Raw genomic sequence first — 25222 nt, 5'->3', positions numbered from 1 at the left:
AGATTTACACCACTCTACAGCTTCACATAGGTCTACGGCATACTTGCACACTAGTATATCTCCGGCCTAGCCATCCATGTATAGGTTGCACTCTTGTACTTTTGTCCGGCCACCCAAGTTTGGGGCGGCTGCCCCAGTATGGACTCCCTTGGGCACTCTTATATATGGGGCCAGGGGGGTACCCATATATTATCTCTGATCTTAGTTGTATTGAGGGTCTCATGCTCCGGTAGTCGTGGAGGGTGATCGCCCCTCTTCCACACACCAGTGTCTCTCTCTCTCTCTCTCTCTCTCTCTCTCTCTCTCTCTCTCTCTCTCTCTCTCTCTCTCTCTCTCTCTGTGTGTGTGTGTGTGTGTGTAGCAGGCTACAGTGTCACTTTCACAGGACACACAGTTAGTACAGTTGGTCTGGTCTAGTTCACACTAGACGGACTGTCTGGGCTGGGGCAGCGACACGTGGCAGGGATATGATGGTGGTTCTAGTGGACATCGTGGCTAGGTCACCATCACCGAGATAGACTTAGATGGCTGACATTTATGAGCCGTTGGTGGCTCTTTATGGTGGGACATGAGTAGTAGTTGTTGGGTCATCGGATTATCTTCTTCATATATGGTCCCGCGTCGTCGTGAGGAGTAGCGAGTTTATACACACAACACTTCTTCACCATCCCTGCACATTTTGAGCCTAGACACCCCATTGTACCTGTGAGTCTTGGGCTGGAGCTGAGTGTGCTGCCACGCCAGAGTCTGTATCAGTTCTTTGAGATAGTCGAGTCATATGTTGCGGTCTACTGTTGTGTCTCTGTGAGCTCAGTTGTTGTCTATTTGTTCCTTTGTTTTCAATCTGTTTGAGTGAGATTGTCACGCACATTGCATTGAGGAGCACCCACTATAGAGAGCACGACACACTATCCATGCTACAGGTGGTCTCATTTTGGCGATCACAGTGGGACCTCAACTGAAGTCTCACTCTCTGTGAGATACAAATCTTGAAGCTAGTTGGGTTTATCTAGCTTCGCCTACCTTGCCTTGCACGGTTCTCCTCTCGCCCTGGTCCAACTGGTCTAGTCCTATCTCGCCCTAGTCCTCTCTCGCCCTGGTCCAACCAGCCCTCGTCCCTGGACTAGTCCTTCCTGGACCCTGGTCTAATCCTCCTCGACCCTGGTCTAGTCCTCCTCGGCCCTGGTCCAGCCTGGACCTAGTCAATTGCCTGGTCTAGTAGAGTCTAGACCAGTCTTCAACCAGTTCAAGGTTTTCTTGCCCAAAGCTTGGTTGGATTGGTGGTCGCTGCATGACACATACAAGGCGGTCAGTCGAGCGTCAAAGCGCACTACTGAGTCCTCTGAAGTACTACAACAGACGACGACCCTTGGTACCTAGTAGAAGTCCATCAACCTCATCACCCATACCTCCACATACGACATCACCCATTCCTCCATCCGGTTCCACATCTTCCAAATCACCTTCCCCAGTAAAGCTCTCTCCTATTCTGTTACAGCAGGCTATTGAGCAAGGGGCCATGGAACCATTGGCAAGTGTTTTGGCCAAGGTAAACATCAAAGTTCCCTACCTTCAAAGGACTCTCTTCAGAAGATGCTAACGACCATGCAAGGAGGTTTGTATCTCTCTGTAGGGGTCGTGGTCCTAATAGAGAAGATGCTTATTTGGTACTCTTTCCATCTACCTTGGATGGCTTAGCAGATAAATGGTACAGTCAGTTTGCAGAGAACCATTTTGCAACTTGGGCAGCTTTACGACAACAGTTATGTGCGGCATTCAGGCCAGGTGACTACCAAGAAAAGGTTTTAGATGAGTTGGCCAATATGGTGCTCTAGCCAGAGGAGACTTTTGTAGAACTAATGACTAAAACCAAGTCTCTGGTTGCCAAGCTTCCTTAGCAACCAGGGGAATTTATTGTTAAGAAGTGGGTGGAGAAGGCTCTTCCCAATACTTCTCAGCAACAACTCCGAGAGACTCTCCGACCTGACGCCACTCTGGAGGAGTTTGTCGCGGCTGCTACCAAGATAGAGGGAGCTAGGAAGCTGTTCACCAACTCTCCTCAGGTAGAGACCCCCTCAGTGTCTTTGGAAAGTCCTTCTGATCCTTTAACTTCTTTACGCAGAGAACTGGAAGCCCTAAAGTTACAGCGAGCTCTTCAAGAGGAGAGGTCCTTCTCTCTTAGACAAGAGAAGCCTCCACATCACAAGGCATTGGAACAGATCAAGCGCGAGCTAGAAGAGCTCAAGTCTCAGCAGGAGACTAAGGCTATGGTTTGGTGTAGCTAACGCCGCTCTCCAGGGCACCCTCCACAAGAATGCCCCCTTCATGTTTACTGCCACTTTTGTGAGAAGTCTGGACATGAGGACAAGGACTGCTACTACCTCAAGGGATTGCGACAAATACAGCAAAGTCTTGGTCCTACTCTTCAACAAGGGCCAACGTCTGCATCCAACATGGTTTCTCCTTGTGGCCATCCACACCATATGCCACCTTTATTGACAGCCCCTCCTATGCAAGGTATGCAAAGTACTTTTCCGTCTCACAGCTTTTATCATACCCATGCTCCCTCATCACCTCAGAACTTCTATGCCTCCACCTCCAACTCCATGCACCACTAGTAAGGACCACCTCGCCCTTCGACTCGCCCATTGAATTGGCCCATTTTGTGCTACAAGTCATTACCAAAGCAAATGCCCTTTGCCCGAAGGGTCCCCTCCCTGCCGTCATTGCCCCGAAACGCAAGATCACTGCAGTAAGGATTGCCCTAAAATTCGTGCATCCACGGCTTCGAACCCAAGTCAAAGCCAGAATGAGTTTGCCTTTCCCAAGCTCAATTTGATAGCAGTTAGCAACGTTTCTCAGCCGCCCCCTTCTACCCACGTGGTTACCCCTCAAAATAAGCCGTCGCAGTTGGTAGAGGAGCCATTTGACCCAGGCCCAGAGAGCCGCTCTCGGTCTTAGCATTCCAGCAAGTCCAACTCCCCTACACATTCTCACACCAGTGGATACCTTGCCTTCAGCTGTTATAACAAGCCATCCCCCAGTGCCATGAAGGAATCCAAATCTTTGCTCTCCGATATTGATGAAGCTTTCTTGGAAGCCATTTCAGTTTTACAGAAGATCAAGGTACCAGAGAAACCACTGGTAGAACAAGAAAAGCTTACAGCACAAACAGTCTTGAAGAACACTTTCCAACAAGTGTCCCTCTATCACATGTTGCGGCTAGATGCGAGTTTCAAAAGTGACACCCTTGCAGTTATTCAGTCATTTTACCCTGGAGCAGGTCCTAGTCGCGGGCACCTCCCAATGCGACTGTCAGAGTCCTATATGATATCCAATCCCGCTACTCCACTCACTGTAGAAGCCCTCGCCTGACAATGTCCGTTTTGGGTCGGCAATTCTCGGGAGTGATAGTGGATGGTGGATCTGACATCAACCTGATGCCCGAGTTCACTATGTTAGCTCTAGGTCTACAACCTACTCGCTCTGCTCCCTTCACAGTTACATTGGCCGACCAACGGACAGTCTACCCAGTGGGCATAGTGGACAATGTGCCTCTGCAGGTACAAGACTTTACTTTTGACTTGGATTTTGTTGTGGTTCGTCTTCCCCAGGTGGAGGGCGGATTTTCCTTGCTCATTGGAAGAACATGACTGCGACACACTAAAGCACTTCATGATTGGGAAAACGATACAATGTGGATACATACTTCTAGCTCCCCGATGCAACCCATTCTCTTAGGAGGAGGTATGGATCCTATGGTGCAGCAAGTTTCTTTGTCAATGGAAACTAACCCTGAACAAGAACAGCCTACTACACCTGAAGGGTCAGACGAAGATCTACTGGAGTGCTTGGAAGCTACCAAATCTATGCCATGTTATGGAGTCTCTATTCACTCCTTGCCTAGAGAGAATACTCCTGATGCGCCCTTGGTGGAAGCCTTTGAATTTGGTGAGCCTATGAAGAATCATAGAAGCGGAAAGAAATCCCCTCTACAGGAGTTCACCCCCCTTCACCATCAGCCCCATCAGCCCCTGTGCCTGCTTCTCCGACCAGAACAAAGCTCTCCTTTGTGTCTAGCTTCCACAAGTTGGGATACGACCAAAAGGATGCTGCTTTCAAGTTTTATGAATTCCCTACTCATGATAGCTGTTTTGCTCATGATACCTCCTCATGCTCTCCATCAGCTGCTGCGCTCTGTAGCATCTCCTCTTTCAGCCAGTGGACCACGGAATTCATCTACAGTGGAACACGAGCTCTTCCGGCTATACTTTGCATTGGAGATGAATGTTTGTTGTCTCCTATCCCCTCGACCCTACCCTCCCCCTCACACTCACTCGCCCTCTGTCCACTCACCCTCACCCCCTATCCTGCCCTCACACCTCCCCCCTCCACTGCTCTCGCCCCCCTACTTACCTAGCCCTCGCCCCTACCCTTTCCCCGTACCCACCCCTCGCCCCTAGTCCGCCTACCCACCCCTAGACCCCCTACCCACTTCCCCCTCGCCCCTACCCACCCCTCGACCCACTATCTACCCACCCCTCGTCCACCCTACCCACCCCTAGACCCACTATCAACCCACCCCTCACCCCCTACCCACCCCTAGACCCCCTATCTACCCCTCGCCCCCTACCCACCCCTCGTCCCCCTATCTACCCCTCGCCCCCTACCCACCCGTCCACCTACCCACCACTAGACCCCCTATCTACCCCTCGCCCCCTACCCCACCCTCGTCCCCCTACCCACCCCTAGACCCCCCCATCTACCCCTCGCCCCCTACCCACCCCCTACCCAGGGCTCGCCCCTCATAGTAACAGGGAATGGCCATTTTCAGGTCTCCGTTCCCTGTTCCCATCCCAATTTCCCGTTCCGGATTCCCGTTCCGTGTTTCAGGCGTGAGTATTCGAAACAGGGAATGGCAATTCATGCATGTTGCCGTTCCCCGTTCCCGTTCCGGGTAATTATGTCGCCCCTACCCACCCCCTATCTAGCCCCCCCTCGCCCCTATCTAGCCCTCAACCCCCCTACCCACCCTTTCCACTCTGCTCTGCCAGGGTTGCTAGCTTTGGAGTTTCTTGCTAGCTTTGTAGTTTCTGAAGCAGGTCTTTTGGTGTTTCACAGCAGACGATCAAGATGAAGAGCCTTTTAGCTGTTTTTTTGTGGCTTTCAAGCATTCACCTGGTTGCCATTCCATTGCTGTAAATGCTTTTCGTTCTGACCATCACAATGGCGCTTAACCTTAGTTGCGGTTTACTCGAGCTTCTGGTCATCCCTATTTTCGAGCAACCTCATCTGCAAGCATGGACCAGGTCATTTTCCTCTCACTATGGTTATGGAGGATAAAAATGCGCTAGATCCAACCAAGTATATCTCTTTGTTGTGGAGCCTCGTTCTGTTTTGTCAATTGGGATTCTTGGACTATGCAATCATGTTGGGTTCTTGCCTATTCAAAGGCTTAAGGTGTTTGCAAGCAGTGCAGTGTTTTTAACTCCACTTTTGAGGCATGTAAGCTCGTGGTTGGGCCTAGCACCTGCTTCAAGAAAGACGTACAAATGCGGTACCTAATGGTTTTCTTTCACAGTTTTTTCAGTAGTTCCTCTCACTGAGACGGTGAGCGGTTTTGCAACGGGCAACCTGTAGCAAGCTACAGTGTCACTTTCACAGGACACACAGTTAGTAGAGTTGGTCTGGTCTCGTTCACACTAGACAGACTCTCTGGGCTAGGCAGCGACACGTGGCAAGGATACGATGGTGGTTCTAGTGGACATCGTGGCCAGGTCACCATCACCACTCAGTCTGGAGATAGACTTAGATGACTGACATTTATGAGCCGTTGGTGGCTCTTTATGGTGGGACATGAGTAGTAGTTGTTGGGTCATCGGATTATCTTCTTCATATATGGTCGAGCGTCGTCGTGAGGAGTAGCGAGTCTATACACATAGCACTTCTTCACCATCCCTGCACATTTTGAGCCTTGACACCCCATTGTGCCTGTGAGTCCTCGGCTGGAGCTGAGTGTGCTGCCACGCCAGAGTCTGTATCAGTTCTTTGAGATAGTCGAGTCATATGTACTGGTCTGCTGTTGTCTCTCTGTGAGCTCGGTTGTTGTATATTTGTTCCTTTGTTTTCAGTCTGTTTGAGTGAGATTGTCATGTACATTGCACTGAGGAGCACCCATTGTAGAGAGCACGACGCTATCCGTGCTACTCTCTCTCTCACATCACACCAGCTAGAAGGGAGAGCTGCACATGTTCCCAGAGTAGAGAGGATATGCAGACTTTGCACAGCAGAGGTTGAGAGCGAGGAGCATTATGACATGTGCATATGAGGAGATTAGAGGCAGATATGCGACCTTGTTTGCAGATCAACCCACTCTACATCAGATTTTTGAGTCCAAAGACCAGCGACAATTCGACCGCTTCCTCATATAGGCACAGCAGCATCGGGACTCCCTCCTCCAGGCGGCATCAAGTGTGAGAGATGAGCGCCAGACACAACTCACTGACTTTTTTCAGAGGCCTTCAGCAACACCAGCACCTCCGACCATCCAGAGAGGAGTGACTCTACACCAGGCTGAGGAGGTCCGAGCTGGCAGACGCCCACATACCCATGGACGTAGGGCACCTCGCCTACACCAGAGAGAGATTCAGGAGATCCAGGAGCACTACTGTAGATCTTTGGAGGAGCGACGCATTCGAGCTTTTGTAGATCCAGCCGCCATCTTACGCGGATTGTTCACACCCTATCCACCCATGCATTATGTATTACATCCTGACTATGCGACTGGATGGAGCTAGAGATAGGATAGCATCTCGTGATTGTATTTACCCTAGCATATAGGTTTGCATCTTCCCCCAGTTTTGGAGCTCCCCCCCCCCCCCACCCTTGTATCACTTACCTCCTCCCCCAGTCATTACACAGGATAGCTTACTTTTACTTTTGTACCTTTTATCCTTTATGGATACACAGAGGACACCCACCTCATGTACTTTGATTTGTCTCATAGGCCAACTTCGGCCTTTTTATAGACGTTAAATATCTCTCTCTCTCTCTCTCTCTCTCTCTCTCTCTCTCTCTCTCTCTCTCTCTCTCTCTCTCTCTCTCTCTCTCATAGAGGAAAACGATATAACCTTTCTATCGGTAGATTGGTTATGCCATTTCCCTCTTGAATAACAAGTCTTGAGTTCAACTCTCGTCGGATATATCTTTGAGGTCTCTTGGAATAGTTTCCTGCGACGTTAAAATCCTCCTCTTCTCGTGTGTGTGTGTGTGTGTGTGTGTGTGTGTGTGTTAATAAAAAGAGGAAAACGATATAACCTTTCTATCACCCAAGTGTGGTAGATTGGTTATGCCATTTCCCTCTTGAATAAGAGGTCTTGAGTTCAACTCTCGTCGGATAGATCTTTTTTGAGGTCTCTTGGAATAGTTTCCTACGACGTTAAAATCCTCTTTTTCTTCTTCTTCTTCTTCTTCTTCTTCTTCTCTCTCACACACAATTACCTCCAACTGTAGGTAGGACATGATGACGAAATCATTCCGAGATTTTAAGCAAAAAAAAGCTTTAACTAAGCTTGAGTACTCTTTACGTCCACACCTCCTACCCGGTAAGGGAAGAGATGGTAGTGCTTTTCGCACTAGTGAAAGGACTCTCTCTTTCTGAGGGACGGAGCAAGTAAAGGCTACAGCATGTGCTCAAGGAATTCCACGATTGAAATCTCAATTTACTTAATGAGCGGCTTTGCCCTACGATCAAGTCGAGGGATCGTCTGATTGAACGTGTTCGCTCTAAGAATCTTAAGAAGAGAGGAAATCTCCCAAGTTTACCGAAGCTCTAACGCAGCACAAGTATTATGTACACCTTCAGGCACATGGATAATTGTAATCGGCTTCTCTCTGTCAGATTCTCCGAGAGAACCCATGAGTAATCTGGAACTCTCTAGGGCTTATGCCCTGTAAGACAAAGCGATGAAGACGGGAGTGCGCTCGATGCGCGATGTACGAAGGGTGGGAGTGGCTAATAAGTCCAGGGTCGAGGCACGAAGATTCTTTCACAAAAACCTGCATGTGCTGCAAAAAGGATCCATGTCACAAGACGGGCACCACATGCCAATAGAAAAGAACAGACTGAACAGATTTTTAGCACTTCAATAACAACTGAATTGAGAGAGAGAGACGACGTGCGACACGGAGTGGCGGAATTCCACCCCAAAGAGTATTGGCCCCAATCCTTGGCACCCCTTTCAGTATATCTTTATATTGCATCAACACAGTTCAAGCCAGTACTCCAAACTCTGCACCTTCTCCAGGAAGCATGCTAGAGAATGAGCCCTAATCTCATATTTAAAGGCCCTTGGCCTAAAAAGCAGTTACAGTGAAAAGCTTCAAACTCAAAAGCTTCTGGTCCAAAAGCAATGCCAAAAGGCTGCCAGCGTAAATCACGGAAATCTGTATAGTATGTCACGTCAACATGTCAACACAATTTCCGAAAATCCGTACAGTGTGCCACGTCAACAGTGAGCGCCAAAACCGGGCTGTCCGTCCAGATTTGCCACGTCATCAGTTGCTTCTGCTTCTTATGCTGCTTCTTCTAGGGTTAAGGCCCCTTGGCAGAGATCTGCAGGTTGGCTACGTTCTTCAGGGCTTGACACGTCAACAGTTTGTGACATCCCCCCTTCTTGAAAGAAAGTAATTGTCCGCGATTACAACATATCTGCAAAACAACTCAAGTTAGCTCAAAAATTTTCGAAGGGACATTCGGAGGGACAATCAGTTTTGCTATTTTTTTTGTTAAGGAGTTGGCTTCTCCTTTTGTAAGGTGCAACGGAATGAATGTTGAACTTTGCTCAAGATGAGTGCTCCGAACTGTGCTCAAGGTTCCTTTTACTTAGGGAAGGGAGAGCCTTCTGTTCTTTAATGAGAGAGATGCAACGGACACAAACAAAGTGAATGGACACTGTGAGTGAAGGTGTTGAGACTGAGAGATAGAGAGAGAAGAGAATACGAATCCAGAGACGTTGTAAAACCCTCCTCCAAGGACCCCTCTCGATGGCAAGAGTGGTCTATTATTGATTGCACAATCTGGTACAAGATGCTGATGCAATCTAAATGGGGCTATGTCGAGGCCGACGGTGGTGACGACGAGGACGAGACTATGGCCGAAAACTGAATGCTTCGAATCGCTGATTTGTTGCTGAAAAATCGTGTCTTTATGGTGCTTAAAGGTTGCCCCAAACCGCTGTATTGCTGCTGTGGTACTGCTGCAGGAAAACGCCAATGTAGGGGATGAAAAACGCTATGTGCAGAGGCTGAAAAAACGCTGCTTGCAGAGGCTCTTTCTTGCTGAATTGGATGGCTGAAAACGCTGGAAACCTTGCTGAAAAACGCTGGCAGAAATGCTCAGGCAAGCGCCAAGTGCAGGGCTGAATTTGCTGATGCAAAAACGCTGGTATGGCTGAGTGTTGCTGCTGCAGAATCGCCAAGGCAAGGGCTGATAAGCACTGGAGTTATTGCTGAAAAAACGCCACGCTGCTGGGTCAAAAAACGCTGGAGTCCTCTGCTAAAAACGCCAGGTTGAAGGGGTCCTTGTTCTTGCTTGAGAATTAGCCTATTGAGCAATGCTCCCGTTGCCTCCTTTGCCAGAAAGTGCTAAGTCTGATTTGCTTTTATATTATCTTGGCAAAATTGCCCTACTTAGTTCCCAACAAAAGTCACTTAATAAATAAGTGAAAAATGTCCAAAATAGGTTTAAAGCACTGGAAAATTCCCCCGATGGATTCTGATGGGAATTCTGATCATCATGTTGTGTGCAACTGGAGGATATGCATCTAATCTAAGTGTATGGTCTGCGAACATATTCACAAAAGTGCCACATCACTTCCTATCCTAGACTGACTTGACTGACTGAACCCTGGTCATGCTGTAGCTTGTCCACGGACACATAGGATTGGATGTGTCACGTGACACCTTTCGGCTCTTTTGATCAAGGAGTTGGCTTCTCCTTTCGTCCAGGTCGTAACTCTTGATCCCAGACCGCACTGATCTTCCATGGGTGTCTTAATGCACTAAAATTACATACCCACGCAATCTCATCCAGTTAGGAATATTCAGTAGTTGGCACATCACAATGCAACACAAATGCTGACATATGCATGTTACAAGACACAACAAACAACGCCGCTGAGCACTCCCTCGAGACAAACGGTCTGCGGTATGAGCTACTCAACGACTACCTCGTCACTCCCCCCGCAAATAACCTAAAAAGGTCCGGGCCATGAGCTCAAAGGACTATACAACCAAACACTCCCAAGACCGCAGTCTGCGTCGCTTGGAGGTTCAAGCATACAACCAAACGCTCCCTAGGCATCGGCCTGCGTCGTTCGGAGGTTTTCTAGCATACAACGGAATGCTCCCCAGACATTGGCCTGCGTCGTTCCCAGGTTTTCAAACATACAACGAAACGCTCCTCGAGCATCGGCCTGCATTGTTCCAAGGTTTAAACAATACCAAAACAATATTTCTCACTTCTTCACCGGGGAGTAAAATCACCAATCATTGAAACCAGTATTAAAACCAAAGTCAAACATTTCAAATCGGTACCAAGAGAGGTTCAAAATAGATACTATCCATTTCAAACAAATTCCAAATAGGATCACCAAACAAGTTCTCAAACAGAACTCAAACTTAAAAAGCAATCTCGACATCAGCCGAGCTCAAAAAGTTGACCAACTTTCCATCCTGAAACTTGCATAAAAAATTAGGGTTAGGTTCCTTCCATAAGGTCGTAGACCACCAGAGCATGGTCCATCAACTCTTGGACAGACAGTGTTCCTCTGGTAGCAAGGTAGTCCCAAAACAGCAATCACGTTGGACCTCCAAGGTTTTTAGCTCAAGAAGAGACATCTACTAAGAGATGTCGAGAAATTTCAAGGTATAACTTGCTAGGGTTTCCATGGCAAACATTTCAGGATACCCCCCTCTGTCAAAAGTAGCACTCCGAAGGAAAATGTTAGAAACCATATAACTTCGGGCAAAAAATTTCTTGAAAGCTTGTCAAGTCCTTGAAAGTGTGCGACTTGGTAGCTATAGACTTCCACCACTCCATGGCACTGCCTCTGAGAAAAACAGCAGCTCGAAACAAACCTTGGATCCTTCTCTTGCAAGTGATCTTTATGGCTTATGCCTTGTAAGACAATGAGCGGTGAAGACGGGAGCACGCTCGATGCGCGATATATGAAGGGTGGGAGTGGCTAATAAGTCCGGGGTCAGGACCCGAAAATACTTCAAATTAAATTCTAGTAGACTTTTGGAAGCGCCGGTTTGCTCTGTCTGCTCTTTGGTAGGACGGGTACGCTTTTAGAAAAGCACACGCCTGATGCTCAGATACCACTATCACAAGTCGGGCACCACGTGCCAATAGAAAAGAACAAACTCAATACACTTTTAGCACTTCAATAACAACTGAATTGAGAGAGAAGACGACGCGCGACACGGAGTGGCGGAATTCCACCCCAGAGAGTATTGGCCCCAAACCTTGGCGCCCCTTTTGGTATTTCTTTATATTGCATCAACAGAGTACAAGCCGGTACTCCAGACTCTGCATCTTCTCCAAGAAGCATGCCAAAGAATGAGCCCTAACCTCATATTTAAAGGCCCTTGGCCTGAAAAACAGTTACAGTGAAAAGCTTCAAACTCAAAAGCTTCTGGTCCAAAAGCAATGCCAAAAAGCTGCCAACGTAAATCACAAAAATCCGTACAGTCTGCCACGTCAGCATGTCACCGCAATCTTCGAAAATCCGTAGAGTGTGCCATGTCAGCAGTCAACGCAAAATCCGGGCTGTCCGTACAAATTTGCCACGTCATTAGTTACTTCTGCTTCTTATGTTGCTTCTGCTTCTTCTTATGTTGTTGCTTCTAGGGTTAAGGTCCATTGGCCGAGATCTGCACATTGGCTCTATTCTTCAAGGCTTGACACGTCAACAGTTTGTGACAATCCGATCCTCCGTAGAAGAAGAATCTTTCTGTGCTCTTATACCAGTGTAATCGACTAGGACACTCCAAACCCGAAAATCAATCGCAACACACAAACAAATACTTCAAAATTACTGAACTTCAATTAAAAGAGAGAGAGTCGACACGGCCCAGCATAGTTCCGTGCCCAGATGTATTGGCCCCAAAGTGTGGGCCCGGCCCCTTTCGATATTTATTTTTCATTAATCATTGCAAAGTACAAATCCCGAAGGACCTCTGCTCTCAAACTTTGCGTCCAGATCCCCTCAGAGTGAGGCCCCCAGGGCTCTTATAAAGTTTACAAGGGATGCCAAAAGCAGAGCCCCAAAAGCTTCAAACTCAAAAGCAAATAGTCCCCAAAAGCATCTAGTCTAAAATCTGCCCCAAAAAGCAGGCAACACAAATTATGAAAATCCGTACACGCTACCACGTCATCATGTCAGAGCGTTACGCGAAAATCCATATTGCTACCATGTGGCACCTTGCCGTACAGTCTGCCACGTCATTTGCCATACAATTTATGCGACGTCATCAATTCTATCCGCAGGGTCATGCCACATCTCAACTTGTGCCAATAACGCATGAAGGTGCAAACCTTGTTGCCAAGGAAGAGGAATATAGTTTGCGATACTCTCTGCAACGCCTTTTTGTGTGCAATGATACTTCAACATGAGAATCTCTATATAAGATGTGTTCGGTAGCCGTGAGTTTCTCTACTCACACGGGGTTTTCTGATGGTCATTGATCATCGAGTACGCTATGTGGATTGACCACTGAAGTAGCAAGTTATGGTTGCAACTTACGCTACTCCATAAGCAAGTCAAGTACTATTGACATACTGCTAGAATGAGCATGAACACTTATGTTCGTGAGTGTATGATCGGTCAACCGTTCTGAGACGGCAAGAACTACCTCAACCACATATGGAAGAACATCCCTAGGGTTCAACCGAGTTTGAACATACATTTTGCAAGCCATCATTGATACTTGCAAGGTGAAAATTTATTGATGATCTCCGCAAGGAAGAGTCGTCGATGCTTGTTAGGAAAACACTGCCGGTAGCAATAACTCGTAGGAGAAAGATGCGAAAAGAGATGCCGTAGTGCACAAGGGATCTTCAGAATAGAAAAATCGGCCTACTCTAAGCAAAGGCCCAGAACAAGAACTTGATTCTAGGATAAGGAAACTTCCCATCTGTTGGAAGACGTGACTAACGAGTTGCCTACGTGACTCGTAACATTCATGATTGGTGAAAGACATCCTCGAGGAACTAGAGTAAAGACATGAATTTCTCCTAATGGAGTTAAGTACCCATCTACTTTCAAACCGGTAAGGTAAGTATTGAATTATTGATTTTTTGTTTGAACAAATTTTTAAGTTCTCTCCTGAGGAAAAGAAAAAGCTCAACACACCATTGAGCTAGATTTGGAATTTTTCCGGTTTCTCCCCAAGCAGTTCAGTTGGACCTCTACTATTGAGGACAACTATTTATAAGTGAGGAATGTTGTTAAAATCACAAAAAAAGAATTTTAAATGGATTATTGGATTTGTAAGTGAGAGGGTTTTCTTGCTTGAGACACCAGGAAAAATAATTCTAAATGAATTATTGGAATTATTAGTGAGAGGGTTTTTCTTGCTGGAGACATCCAAGTATAAATATTTCTCGTGCATCGTTCAAAGTAATGATGGGAGCTCTGTGAATGGGGATATTTGTAGGGTCACCAAGAACAGGTACTTTTGATGCATCAGATTGGATGGTTGACAGGGAGCATCGGGAAGAAGTATTCAACCATCTGGAAACGGACACCTTTGTTGCATCATAGCATGGGTGACAAAGAGCATCGCAAAGGAGATTGTACTGTAAGTTCGGTGAGAAAGAACTAGGTGATGGGTATTCCAGATGCGTCACCAGGTGGGTGACGGGAGCATCAGAAAGGAAATATATATAGTCGGGAGGAACTTCTGAACCGGGTTAGGATTGTGCACAAGAATGAGCAAGCACTTGAATGAAGATAGGTCCAAAGGAAACTTTGAGGAAAAACGGATTGTTTTAATCCTTGAGTGTTTGTTTGGAGGAGTACTTCCTCTTTGCAAGGGAGTAGGGCAAGGGAAGGCATAAGCCTCTACAGGAGAAAAGCACTTTGAGCAACTAGAGCCAGATCAGTCGAAGGGTTTCGCACCCTTAGTTTGGGAGTAGTAGACTCTCGAGTTGGGATCCGGAAGTTGAGATTCCCAAGAAAGGACTTCGCGTCCGGGCAAGCAAAGTTGTTGTGCAAGAAGAGGACTCTAGGAGTAGAGTCGAGGAAAGAATTGCAAGGATGCCATGCCCAGAGTCTAGACCTAGAGGCAAGAACCTTGGTTCTCGAGGATTCAAAATAAGGAACGGAAGTTCCTTGGAATAGGGTTTTTGCCCTAAGAATAGGAAGCCGAGGCTTCCGAATACCATCGAATCTGATTCTAGAACCAATGTGGTAATTCGGTTCGAGTGCTTGTATAGACTTCTCCCCAAGAATAAAGATACTCTTACGAGGGGACCAACCCATCGTCTGGTGCCTAGTGCTGTGTCAATCTTCTCGGTCTTTCTTTCTAATTCTCTCTACATCCATTGGCTTTAGTATTAAGAGATAAATTCTATTTATCCGAGTATATTTTATATTGTTATGCACTCCATCTCTCTCTCTCTCTCTCTCTCTCTCTCTCTCTCTCTCTCTCTCTCTCTCTCTCTCTCTCTCTCTCTCTCTCTCTCTCTCTCTCTCTCTCTCTCTCTCTCTCTCTCTCTCTCTCTCGCAACAGCTGAGTAGATGGGCAAAGAAGGAGGGGATACGCGCAACCGAACATGCAAGGTTCAGGAGGGGTTTTTCTACTCTTGACCATATCTTGACACTCAGAGCCATCATTGAGAAGGGCGGATCACGTGGGAGACGGATCTATTGTAGCTTTGTGGATTTCCGCAAAGCATGACACAGTGCCCACAGCTAGATTGATGCGCAGATTACAGTAGATGGGAGTACCCACAGAGCTCATTTGGGGGATGATGGCATTATACAGGTCAATAGTGGGGCATGTACGCACCTCAAAGGGTCTATCCACACCGGTTCACTCCACTATTGGGGTGAAGCAGGGCTGCCCGCTCTCTCCTACTCTATTTGGTATGTATATGGATGAGGTTTCTGACTACATTGAGAGAGATGGTGATAGAGGTGCACAGCTCACAGGGACATGGATTCCACTATCGTTACATGTTGATGATATTGTGTTGATCTCCGACTCTCCGGAGGGGATGCAACGTCACTTGGATGCTTTGCATAGGTTTGCCTAGGAAAGTGGTTTGTCCGTCAACCTTGGTAAAACCAAGGTCATGGTATTTAATACCACCCCACAGTAGATCAGGAGGTCAGCGCCCGCATTCACATACAACCGGGAGACAATGGAGTATACAGATGCTTACACTTACCTTGGAGTGGTTTCTAGTGGGCCAGCATTTTCATTGAGGAGGGCAGCAGAGACCAGATTGACCAAAGCCCATGCAGCATTGAATAGATTGGAAAGGATGTGTTCACAGGTTCAGTTTCAGGAACCTCCGACGAAGCTCTAGCTCTTTGACACTTTGGTGGCTTCTGCATTGCTTTATGCCATATGGAGCTGAGATTTGGGGACCTTCATTGGATCATCACGGGAGGATAGGCTTGCAGTGATGGATGGGGGGACATGGAGAAGCCTCTGGTCTCTATGATCTCGCGGCTCATTAGAGCCAAGGCTTCAGTACCACGTGCTATTGTCCGAGCAGAGCTAGCTGCCCCCCCCACTAGTGGTTGAGGCGCTCACCAGATCTGTCTCCTTCATACACCGCATGTGGGAACTTCCCAGAGACAGATATGCCCGCCTTGCACTTGATTCCTCTCGACAGTTAGCCATGGAGGGAGATACAGCATGCTGGTATGGGGAGATGACATCATGGTTTCAGGCACATGGGTTCAGCATAGACAGATTGCCTCCCTTCCAGTACTCATTGGATGCACCCTCTCTGACTCTTACACAATCCGAGATCACCAGGCTCATCCACCAGGACTTGACTCAGCTAGACACCAGGACATAGATACAGCCAGCACAGGAGCTGGGCACGAAGATGGCTTTCTACAGAGAGCATCTTCTCCAGCTTACGGAGGATGGTTTCGTGACGAGGCCCAGATACATGGGCACCCACTTGTCTCATGGGATACGATGTGCTATTGGCCAAATACGCACATCTTCAAACCAGCTGCGGATCAAGACTGGGAGATACAACAGAGTACCAGCAGAGGCCAAGACATGCCCCCTGTGTGACATCGAGCCTGAGACAGAGTTGCACTACACATGTCACCGCCCTGTCTACTACGAGATACGAGGCCGCTTCCATTGCTTGTTCAGAGAGGGCTTTGGACAACTCTCCAGAGTCATGCGGTTCGAGGATCAGAGATGCTTGGGTTTGTTTTTGCTCGAGCTGCGCAGACACAAAGAGAGCCTGATGAGAGGAGAGGCTAGCCGGTCTTCTTTAGAGCTGCCACGGGACACCCGGAGGAGTTACTACCACAGCAGAGCTCGTCGCCTCACACCAGAGGCACTCTAATCGACCGAGCAACTCAACTGGGGAGATCCAGACGCCCACGACTGCAGAGGACTACACAGCATCGACGGAGGCTGCATCAAAGGATTCGCATCACTTTGGCCCGATATGCACGACGCCCGGTTAGACTACTTACCATGGAGGAGATTGGTGAGATCCACCAGTGAGACAGATGCTGGATCTCTTGTGATCTAGCTATCCCAGCTAGCTGCTTAGTTCACACCTAGCAATTTAGGATGCCATAGTATTTTATTTTGTCATTTTGTCATCTTGTTACTCTGACTTTGTATCAGATCCACCCCATAAGATGTTAATATAACATTTCCTCTCTCTCTCTCTCTCTCTCTCTCTCTCTCTCTCTCTCTCTCTCTCTCTCTCTCTCTCTCTCTCTCTCTCTCTCTCTCTCTCTCTCTCTCTCTCTCTCTCTCTCTCTCTCTCTCTCTCTCTCTCTCAGCATCTAGATGCGACGACCATGCAATGAGCAAGGCAGGTACAATCCTCGCTGGAAGGCATGCAACAACAAGCAGCAGAAGGCAAAAGGCAAGGTGCAGACAACGAGAGGCTGAAGAAGTAGCACATAGCCACCTAAGGGTGCCAAAGAGGAAAAAGGAGAGGCCAAGGAAATAGGGGGTGAGGCCGTGGGGTCAGGTTTCTAGGGTTTAGGAGCGACCTACACATTCCAGGCACTGTCGACGCCTCTACATCAATACACCGTCTCTAGGATTCCTCTCTTATTCTCTATGCTCCAAAAGGGCAAAAGGAACATCAATAATAAAAATCAATAGAAGGATTCGTGATTTGTGTGAAGCTCAATCTTGTCGCATTTATCATAAAGTTGTGCGTACCAACACCCTTGTGACTAAAAATTTATATCTGATAATTGTGTTCTTAAGGTGTTTAGTATACATATCACAAAAACACAACTAGAATTCTTTGAAGTCCACAACTAAAATACCCCAAAAAAAAATCACGTATAGAATTCTCTGATATAGATTCGGCGCCATTAACCAACAAGGACAAATGAAGTGAATTCAAAATACCCAAACAAATTTTTACAATCATATGGTCTAAAGATCCTTTCCTCAAAGGTTTGAGGATGAGAAACACAAACAATTCCTAATTCTGAGAGGAAAAACAATGCTAATAGCCTTTCAACTACTAATGAGATTTGTATCCTTTGTGCTTAAGATGGGCTCTTTAGGGATTTGCTTTTTGAATTCGGAAATGTAACTCATGGTTAGTCAATCTATTTTGTTGTATAAAATGTGCGGGGAAGATTGGTGGCTTGTATGCTTTGGGCTTGCATTTGTGAGGTAATCTTCCATGCAATAACCTCTTCAAATGTGAGTTTCTTTCCGATTCAAGGGCAAGTGAAGAGGACACGAACTCACCTGAATACCCGCTTCTCCCAATATCACACTTGATGCAATGAAGGAATCTGCGGAAATCAAAGAATGATCTATATCACTTTTGGCAGATACAAAATTAAAGTGATCGAGGACAACTGCATCTGGTTCCTGCAAAAGGAAGAGTTTCCTTTTCTAAGTACTTCATTACAGCCAAATCAACCTTACAATGACAATTGGGAAATCTACGTAGAAGAACACCTCTTCAAAATCTACACCGCATTCGTAAGCAATATCTCGTATAACATCTGACATGCCAACATCTCCTGCTAAAATAAGATCCCTGCCTGAGTCCACAAAGTCTATTATGCTAGCAGCATCTACAGAGCCTCCAAATTCTGCACATACATTACAGAAAACGCTCAGTAAGCTCTTGTGGGACCAGCTCATAAGCCCTTACCAATAATACAAAGCCAGCCTGACAAGTCCCTTTGTTGCAAGTTTATATTCCTGTTGAAAGTCCTCTTGTCAAGCTTAACTAAGCACTCAGCAAAACAGCCAACAACTCTAAATAGACAAATAAGGACACCTAAAGGATTGAACTTTCAAAAGATAAGACACTTACAAACTAAAAGAGGGCTAAGACCTTGCACAAAACATGAAATTAGAACACACAAGAAAACTGTTACAAAAGTATGACTGAGTCACCAATTACAAACAAACATAGAATTTTTAAAAACTAATAGTTTACGTAGGTATGCCTTGTGAATAGACCTAGGCAAAATAAATGAGAAAAGCTTTCAATGAAACTTTGAGACAAATAAACAACCACAAGAAGGATAAGACAATGCCAATACTTAATCCCTAAATTTAAAACTCACTACAACAACATAAACAAAAGACAAAAGAGCAAGTTCTTAAATCCTGATATGAGCTAAACTTTACAACAAGAATCACAAAGTACAACAGAGAAGAAACAATATATATATCGCTAAACTTTACAACGAGAATCACAAAGTACAACAGAGAAGAAACAATATATATATCTTAATAAGGCCAAAAAAATGTCTCAACTGAAAAATCAATAGTGAGGCTAAAACATTTGCAAAAAAACACAAAATCAAGCAGCTAGCACACATCACAACGTATAAAGAACCAAGACTAAATTACTAAATACCTTATTTGTTCAAAACAACACAATAAAAACGTAACCAAATTAAAACTATACATCAAAGAAGCCCAAATCCATTATTATACAAGTTCTGAAACTCCCCGCAACACTCCCAAGTTTCCCTTGCGTTTTTGCACATTGCATCTGTGTTTTTCTTTGTTGGTGCCCATTTGTCCTCCGTTGTCTAAGAACTCACTTTTCTTAGCATTAATTACCGGCCGATGGTCCTTCAAAGCTGAAAACGCCTAAAATGTTTCATGGGCAGCGAGGTGGCACATAAGTTGATTACCCCACTAAACATTCTAAAGACACGCGTGAGTCCTCCAAAGCTGCATAGGAGCGGAAAAACAAGAAGGCCAAAACTACAATTGGATTAGTACTTGATATGCTAGGGATGCAGCTTGAAGATGACTCTATGAAGTTATGTCAAGCTTGAGGAAAAGTCCGGGATTAAGAGGTGTTAATCTTCTTTGATGATCGAGCCACGGCGAATTTTTTCTCTCCTCAAGTTGCGGCAAATCTTGGTGTTAGTCCCTAGCCGGATCAATCCTGCACACATGACATGAGTCAATGACACAAGTCATATGCATAAACAAGCATAGAGAGCAGACATCGGGCTCACGTCCCAGCCATAGAGACAATACAGGCTCACCCTCGAGCTTGGGAGCTTGCATCCAACGGGCTAGCCTCTACCACAAGGGCTAGTGTCCATACCACCAAGTCCACACCAAACGGGTGTGCGGGTAGAGTTGCCAAGGGCCTAGATTCCAAAGTGTGGTGATCACAGAGATAGCTCACAAATGAGCCTGGGGTCCTACTTATAGGATTCCTTAACCGCCCTAACCGTAGGGCCATGTTCAAACTTGGCCGGACATAGCGCGAACGCCCATCCTCATGTCTGGGGACGTAACATTAGTGAGTGAAACAAAGAAAAAAGGGACCACCAACGCATGTTGCCATGGCAAAACCAAGACATAAAGTGGCGGTTACTTGTTTGGTCAGCCAATTGCGCTTGCATGTCCACAATTATGCTGGACAAGAAGATTTCTACATCACACCTCTTGAAGGGTGTGATGTCTTGTTTGGGATGCCATGGCACCATAAAAATCATGTAATAAACTCCCGAGATAAGAAGTTGTATAGTTTGTGCTCAATGTCAAACTTCACAGTGAGTTTACTCTAGGTGTATCTACTTTGACCGTTTCCAACTCAATGAAAACACATCTTTCAGTTTACTTGATTTTTGTCAAAGAGAGGTCGTCTTCTTCACATAATTCTAATCTTTCACAAATGAATCAAAGTCGCTTTCTTGCAGGACTATGAGGATTGTCTCTCTGAACAATTACCAAGGAAATCTTCCTCCATGACAGCCAGAGGTTCTCAACAAGATTACGATTAAGAACCAATTTCCTGTTCCAAGGATTCACGATATTCTTGACAAGTTACAAGGATCTTCTTGGTTTACCAAGATTGATTTAAAGAGTGGCTATCATCACATACAAATAGCACCATCGACGTCCACAAAACTGTTTTCATAACTACTTTTATATTATACGAGGTCTTAGTGATGCCATTCGGTAATGCTCCCACTACCTTCAACCGAAGGATGGATCACATATTCCGACGACACAAGAAGTTCAAACCTTTTTCAACGATATACTTGTTTTCTCTAAACCAAAAAGTGAGCATAGATCATAGTTACCGGGGAACGCCCCCTAGCCCCCGTTCCGGCGTTCCGGGGGGCAGTTCCCTTCCCGAACGTTCCGGAACGTCCCGGAATGTCTGACGTTCCGTGTGGCCAATGCAAACCGGAACGGCCGTTCCGGAACGTTCCGAAACGTCCCCGGACCGTTCCGGAATGCCCCTAGAACGGCCAACGGCTACAAACAAATTTGGCAAAAATTGAAAAAATTGAAGTAAATGTTTGGGCTTCTTTTGAAAGTGTGCAAGGCCTCAAGGACTCATAAAATGCACCCCCCTCCCCCGTTCTCTTCACAAGCTAATCCTCAAGGCTCAAGCTCTCTCCCTCTCACTCTCAAGATCTCTCCCTCTCAAGACTCACTCTCTCAAGGCTCAAGGCTTCAAGGCTTCACGCCTTCAAGCTCTCTTCCTCTCCCTCCCACTCTCTCAAATCTCTCCCTCTCCATCTCTCTCTCTCTCTCTCTCTCTCTCTCTCTCTCTCTCTCTCTCTCTCTCTCTCTCTCATCATCTAGTCATAGCAAGGTTGAATGGTCTTCAAAACGAGTTTTTTGTGAGTATTAGAGTCAAAGCACTCTAATACTCCTTGTATTTAAACACAAGGAGCTAAAAATTGCACTATTTGGGTGTTTTTTATACCTCCCGTTCCGCGACGTTCCCGTTCCGGACCCCTAGCCGTTCCCTCGTTCCGCGGGGATCCCGTTGCCGTTCCCGTTCCGCGTTCCGGGTAACTATGGCATAGATAGCACTTTAACTTGCTTCCTCTCTCGAGTAAGCAACCATGTTTGAACTAGTGTCAAAGTAAGTGTCAACTACTTCCAAAAAAGATATTAGGTAGTTATTTCCTCCCACGTCCGTCGAAGCCTAGCTCTCTAAATCTCTAACTGATCCTAGATTTCCTAGCACCCAACCTGACCTAAGGTTCATAAAGGTCTCACTCAAATCATAACTTGAATTTAAATGCTAATCTAGCCGAGTTGATTCCCAAGTATCCAACTATTTGTAGCACCTTTCTATTCCAATCTGCTCCAAAGCACTTCCAACTCAAGTAATGCTGGAAGTCTGCAAAGTAAACTCTATATTAGCAACATTGAAGTTCTATATATGCACTCTGTGAAAAACCTGTTTTTTACAAGAAAAAGCCCCGTTTAAAGTCTAAAATCTACAACAAGGTTTGAATAGCCCTTGAAACTTGTTTTGCTCGTATCCAGGTCTTTGATGGGTATTTTTAGCCCAAACTTGAAATCTGAGATGTACTTAAGTATATCTACAAGCGTGTCAAGTCAAATAACCCCACTGTGAAGGAAAATTTGGTATCCTTTTTTAATTTCTGAACTTGTTGTGAAAGGTTGGACTTGATACACTTGTCCCCTTTGTCAAGATGAGCTCCCTCACAAATTTTGGTTCAATTTGAATCACTTTAGCCTAAAAACCCTCATCTAATAGTCACAAACTGGTCTCTATAGTACAGCATCTCCAGACGAAGGGGCTGTACAGGTGTGATCCAAGTCTCTCTAATGTAGAGATGCTATAAATCCTATCTGAGCACTATGTTCCTCTCATTGTGTGAAAGGTGAATGAGGGGGGAATCTGGGTCGTACTAGCAAGGGGGTAATCTCTCCATGTCTAAATTTTGAGAAGAGGAAATTGGAATACGTGGTAGAGTATTCAACCCAATTCCCTCAAGTATCATCAAGACTCGTCGGATAGATCTTTTAGGTCTGGTGGGATTGTTCCTACGACATTAAAAATTTCTCTTCTTCTCCTACAACTCGTTATAGCTCTCTCTTTGGTAAAGCACTCACATCATGGAAACATTAGAAGCAAGCGACGCTACTTCTTCCTATGTTAGCTGAATAGCATGCTTACCTTAAGAGTACAATAAAATCCAAATGGCTATGCCACATTTTGGACCATCTTGCTAAAAGATGCTATTTAAGAACAGATTAAGTACACTGTTACTTTGTTTGAAATTACTTGACCTAGAGCGGATTATCTTCTTCAACGATCTAGATTTGAACCACCCAACTAGCATTGCAGATGTGTTAGAGATATATCATCACAAGATGGTAGCATCTTAGGTTGCATCTCGTGGTTGCAGGCTAAATTGGCCTTGCATCTGAAATTTTAGCCCATTTTGGTCTATTAGTATTGTCTGCGACTTTTTATTAGTGAATTAATCCTTTTTTGGTCCAACTGTCTCTTTTTTGGACGATGTGGCAAATTATAACTGCAAGAGTCAACCCTAATTGAGCATCTTGTCCCTACACATGACAACCCTTTTAGACTAGGGCAAAAAATGTTCCTATACATGTCTAGTAGGGACCGCTTGGGGCTGCCAAATGCCAAACTTGTCTAGTAGGGGTCGCTTCAAGCTGCAAAATGCCAATCTGATGGTTATTTGCAAACTGATGTCCATAGACGCCGGAAATGACACCACAATGGGATCGCTTCGGCAAAGGGGAGCCTCATCTGAGGCTGTCCATCAAGATCAGCAGGAGGAGGAGGAACTTCTTGAGTCTACATGTCCCCGATGAGCTCAAAAAAAAGAGACACAAATTTGAAGTGATTTCTCACAAAAAAAACTCCACCAAACGCGTCTCCAATGAGGTGGGCTACAAATAGAAATGAGATCCCACAAGAATGGGAACAAAAAACGATGTTTTTTGAGACGAAATCCGTCAAAACTGAGGGCTGATGCAAAATGCAGCAGATTGAAACAAGTTATTGCAATGAAATCTTTTATAGAAGCCTCTCAATGTGTCATAGAGTCTAAAAGTGCTCCTTATCACTCTAATACCATGAAGGAATGAATAGAGGAATACACGAAAGAGGAGACAAACACAACATAAGACGGAGAGAAAGACCCAGAGCAATAACTCAAGAGAGTGCTCCTACAATTGAATAGTGAGGATGAGACAAAGAGTCATTTATATTTATTGATAAGTGACCTAGAGAATTATGAAAACAAGGCTCCTAGTCTCAAGCCAACTCTTACAGTGTATATTGCTACCACATCATCAAAATCATGACGCAAAACATAAAACCTAATAAATATGCCACATCGTCAAAAAAAGAGGCAATTGGTACCAAAAAGGAAAACTTGATTCATAGAAAGCTATGGACAATCATAATGAACCAAAATGGGCTTGAAATGCATATGCAGGGCCAATGTGGCCTACAACCATGCCACCATCATGTGATTAAATACCTCCAACAAAATATCTTTCCTTTGGGGGGTTGCCCATCTTCAACCTTGATTGTGTCTCTCTTTGATTATCCTTTTGAACATTGTGATTAGGTGGACTTTGAACAATAAATAAGCACATCAAGTTGTTTGAGGCACTTAAGGGGGGGTAACGCCATTGCTGGAAAATTGGCAGACTTGAACAGCTTTAGCATTGAGCGCAGACGGCAAAGATTACTGTGGGAGAGCAAGCTGATAGCACATAGAGGAGGAGGGAGCACGGTGGCACAGAAAAAAACAGGCAATGTGGCATCTCTCTCTCTCTCTCTCTCTCTCTCTCTCTCTCTCTCTCTCTCTCTCTCTCTCTCTCTCTCTCTCTCTCTCTCTCTCTCTGAGATTGAAAAAATTTATAGAGACGAATACTGTACTTACTCTCTGTAGTTGGGCTGAATACAATGAGTCCATCAAAGAAATACTCCCCAAACTTCTTCAAGGCAAGGGAAGGATCGGAGGCACGCTTGTAGTCGAGAATGTAACCACGATCTGAGCAATAAAGAAGGGAAATATCTCTCTCTCTCTCTCTCTCTCTCTCACGATTTGTTTTTTATGCTCTATGAGTGAGAATGCTACACACACACACACACACACACAGAGAGAGAGAGAGAGAGAGAGAGAGAGAGAGAGAGAGAGACCAGAGAGGGAGCTGAAGAAGGAAGAGTGAGAAGACTTCAAAGCGAGATCGTCGAGGAGGACCAGAATGCGTGGATGCGGGGAGCGCAGCGGCGAGAGTGAGAGGCATGAGGATAGTGGTACCAACGATAGGAGAGAGGAAACGAACAGAAGCTGCAACATGCTGGTCTCCATTGTCTTCGCACACTTCCTCGCTCTCATTACAACACACCTCTTCTTATATTTATGACCGACGTTTTATTAACACACACAAAATTAACCCAATTTCGAATCTTTGGGGCTGTTATTCTGCATGCCGATTAACCAGAATATTTTTTTAAGGATGCTTTCTTTGATCAATTAGCAAAGGCAAGCAGAGGGAGCCGACGAGGCAACAAGCAGAGAGAGGTGACGAGCAAGCAATACACTCGCACGAGAGGCAACCGATGAAGAACTAGCATGTGGATAGCCGACGCGCACGAGAAGGGAAGTTTAGAGGTTTATGCAATATTCACAGGCAGGGACAAATGGGTATTGCTGAC

At 45.7% G+C, this 25222-nt stretch overlaps 1 protein-coding gene across 1 annotated transcript in view; it reads right to left on the bottom strand.

Annotated features, from left to right (window-relative positions):
* LOC147444968 (dolichyl-diphosphooligosaccharide--protein glycosyltransferase 48 kDa subunit-like) overlaps positions 1–24908 on the bottom strand; it is a 42198-nt gene extending 17290 nt beyond the window's left edge. The window contains exons 1-4 of the mRNA XM_086527473.1: positions 24704–24908; positions 24444–24554; positions 18217–18353; positions 18001–18126 (exon numbers count right to left, since the gene is read on the bottom strand). Coding sequence (XP_086383599.1) covers positions 18001–18126; positions 18217–18353; positions 24444–24554; positions 24704–24902 — 573 coding nt within the window. The 5' untranslated portion in view covers positions 24903–24908. The remainder of the gene's footprint in view (positions 1–18000; positions 18127–18216; positions 18354–24443; positions 24555–24703) is intronic.
* Positions 24909–25222: the final 314 nt, after the last annotated feature.

Source organism: Adiantum capillus-veneris, chromosome 13, assembly GCF_014529385.1.
Source record: "Adiantum capillus-veneris isolate H3 chromosome 13, ASM1452938v2, whole genome shotgun sequence".
NCBI classification, from domain to species: Eukaryota; Viridiplantae; Streptophyta; class Polypodiopsida; order Polypodiales; family Pteridaceae; genus Adiantum; species Adiantum capillus-veneris.
This window is presented reverse-complemented; position numbering and strand designations above follow the sequence as displayed.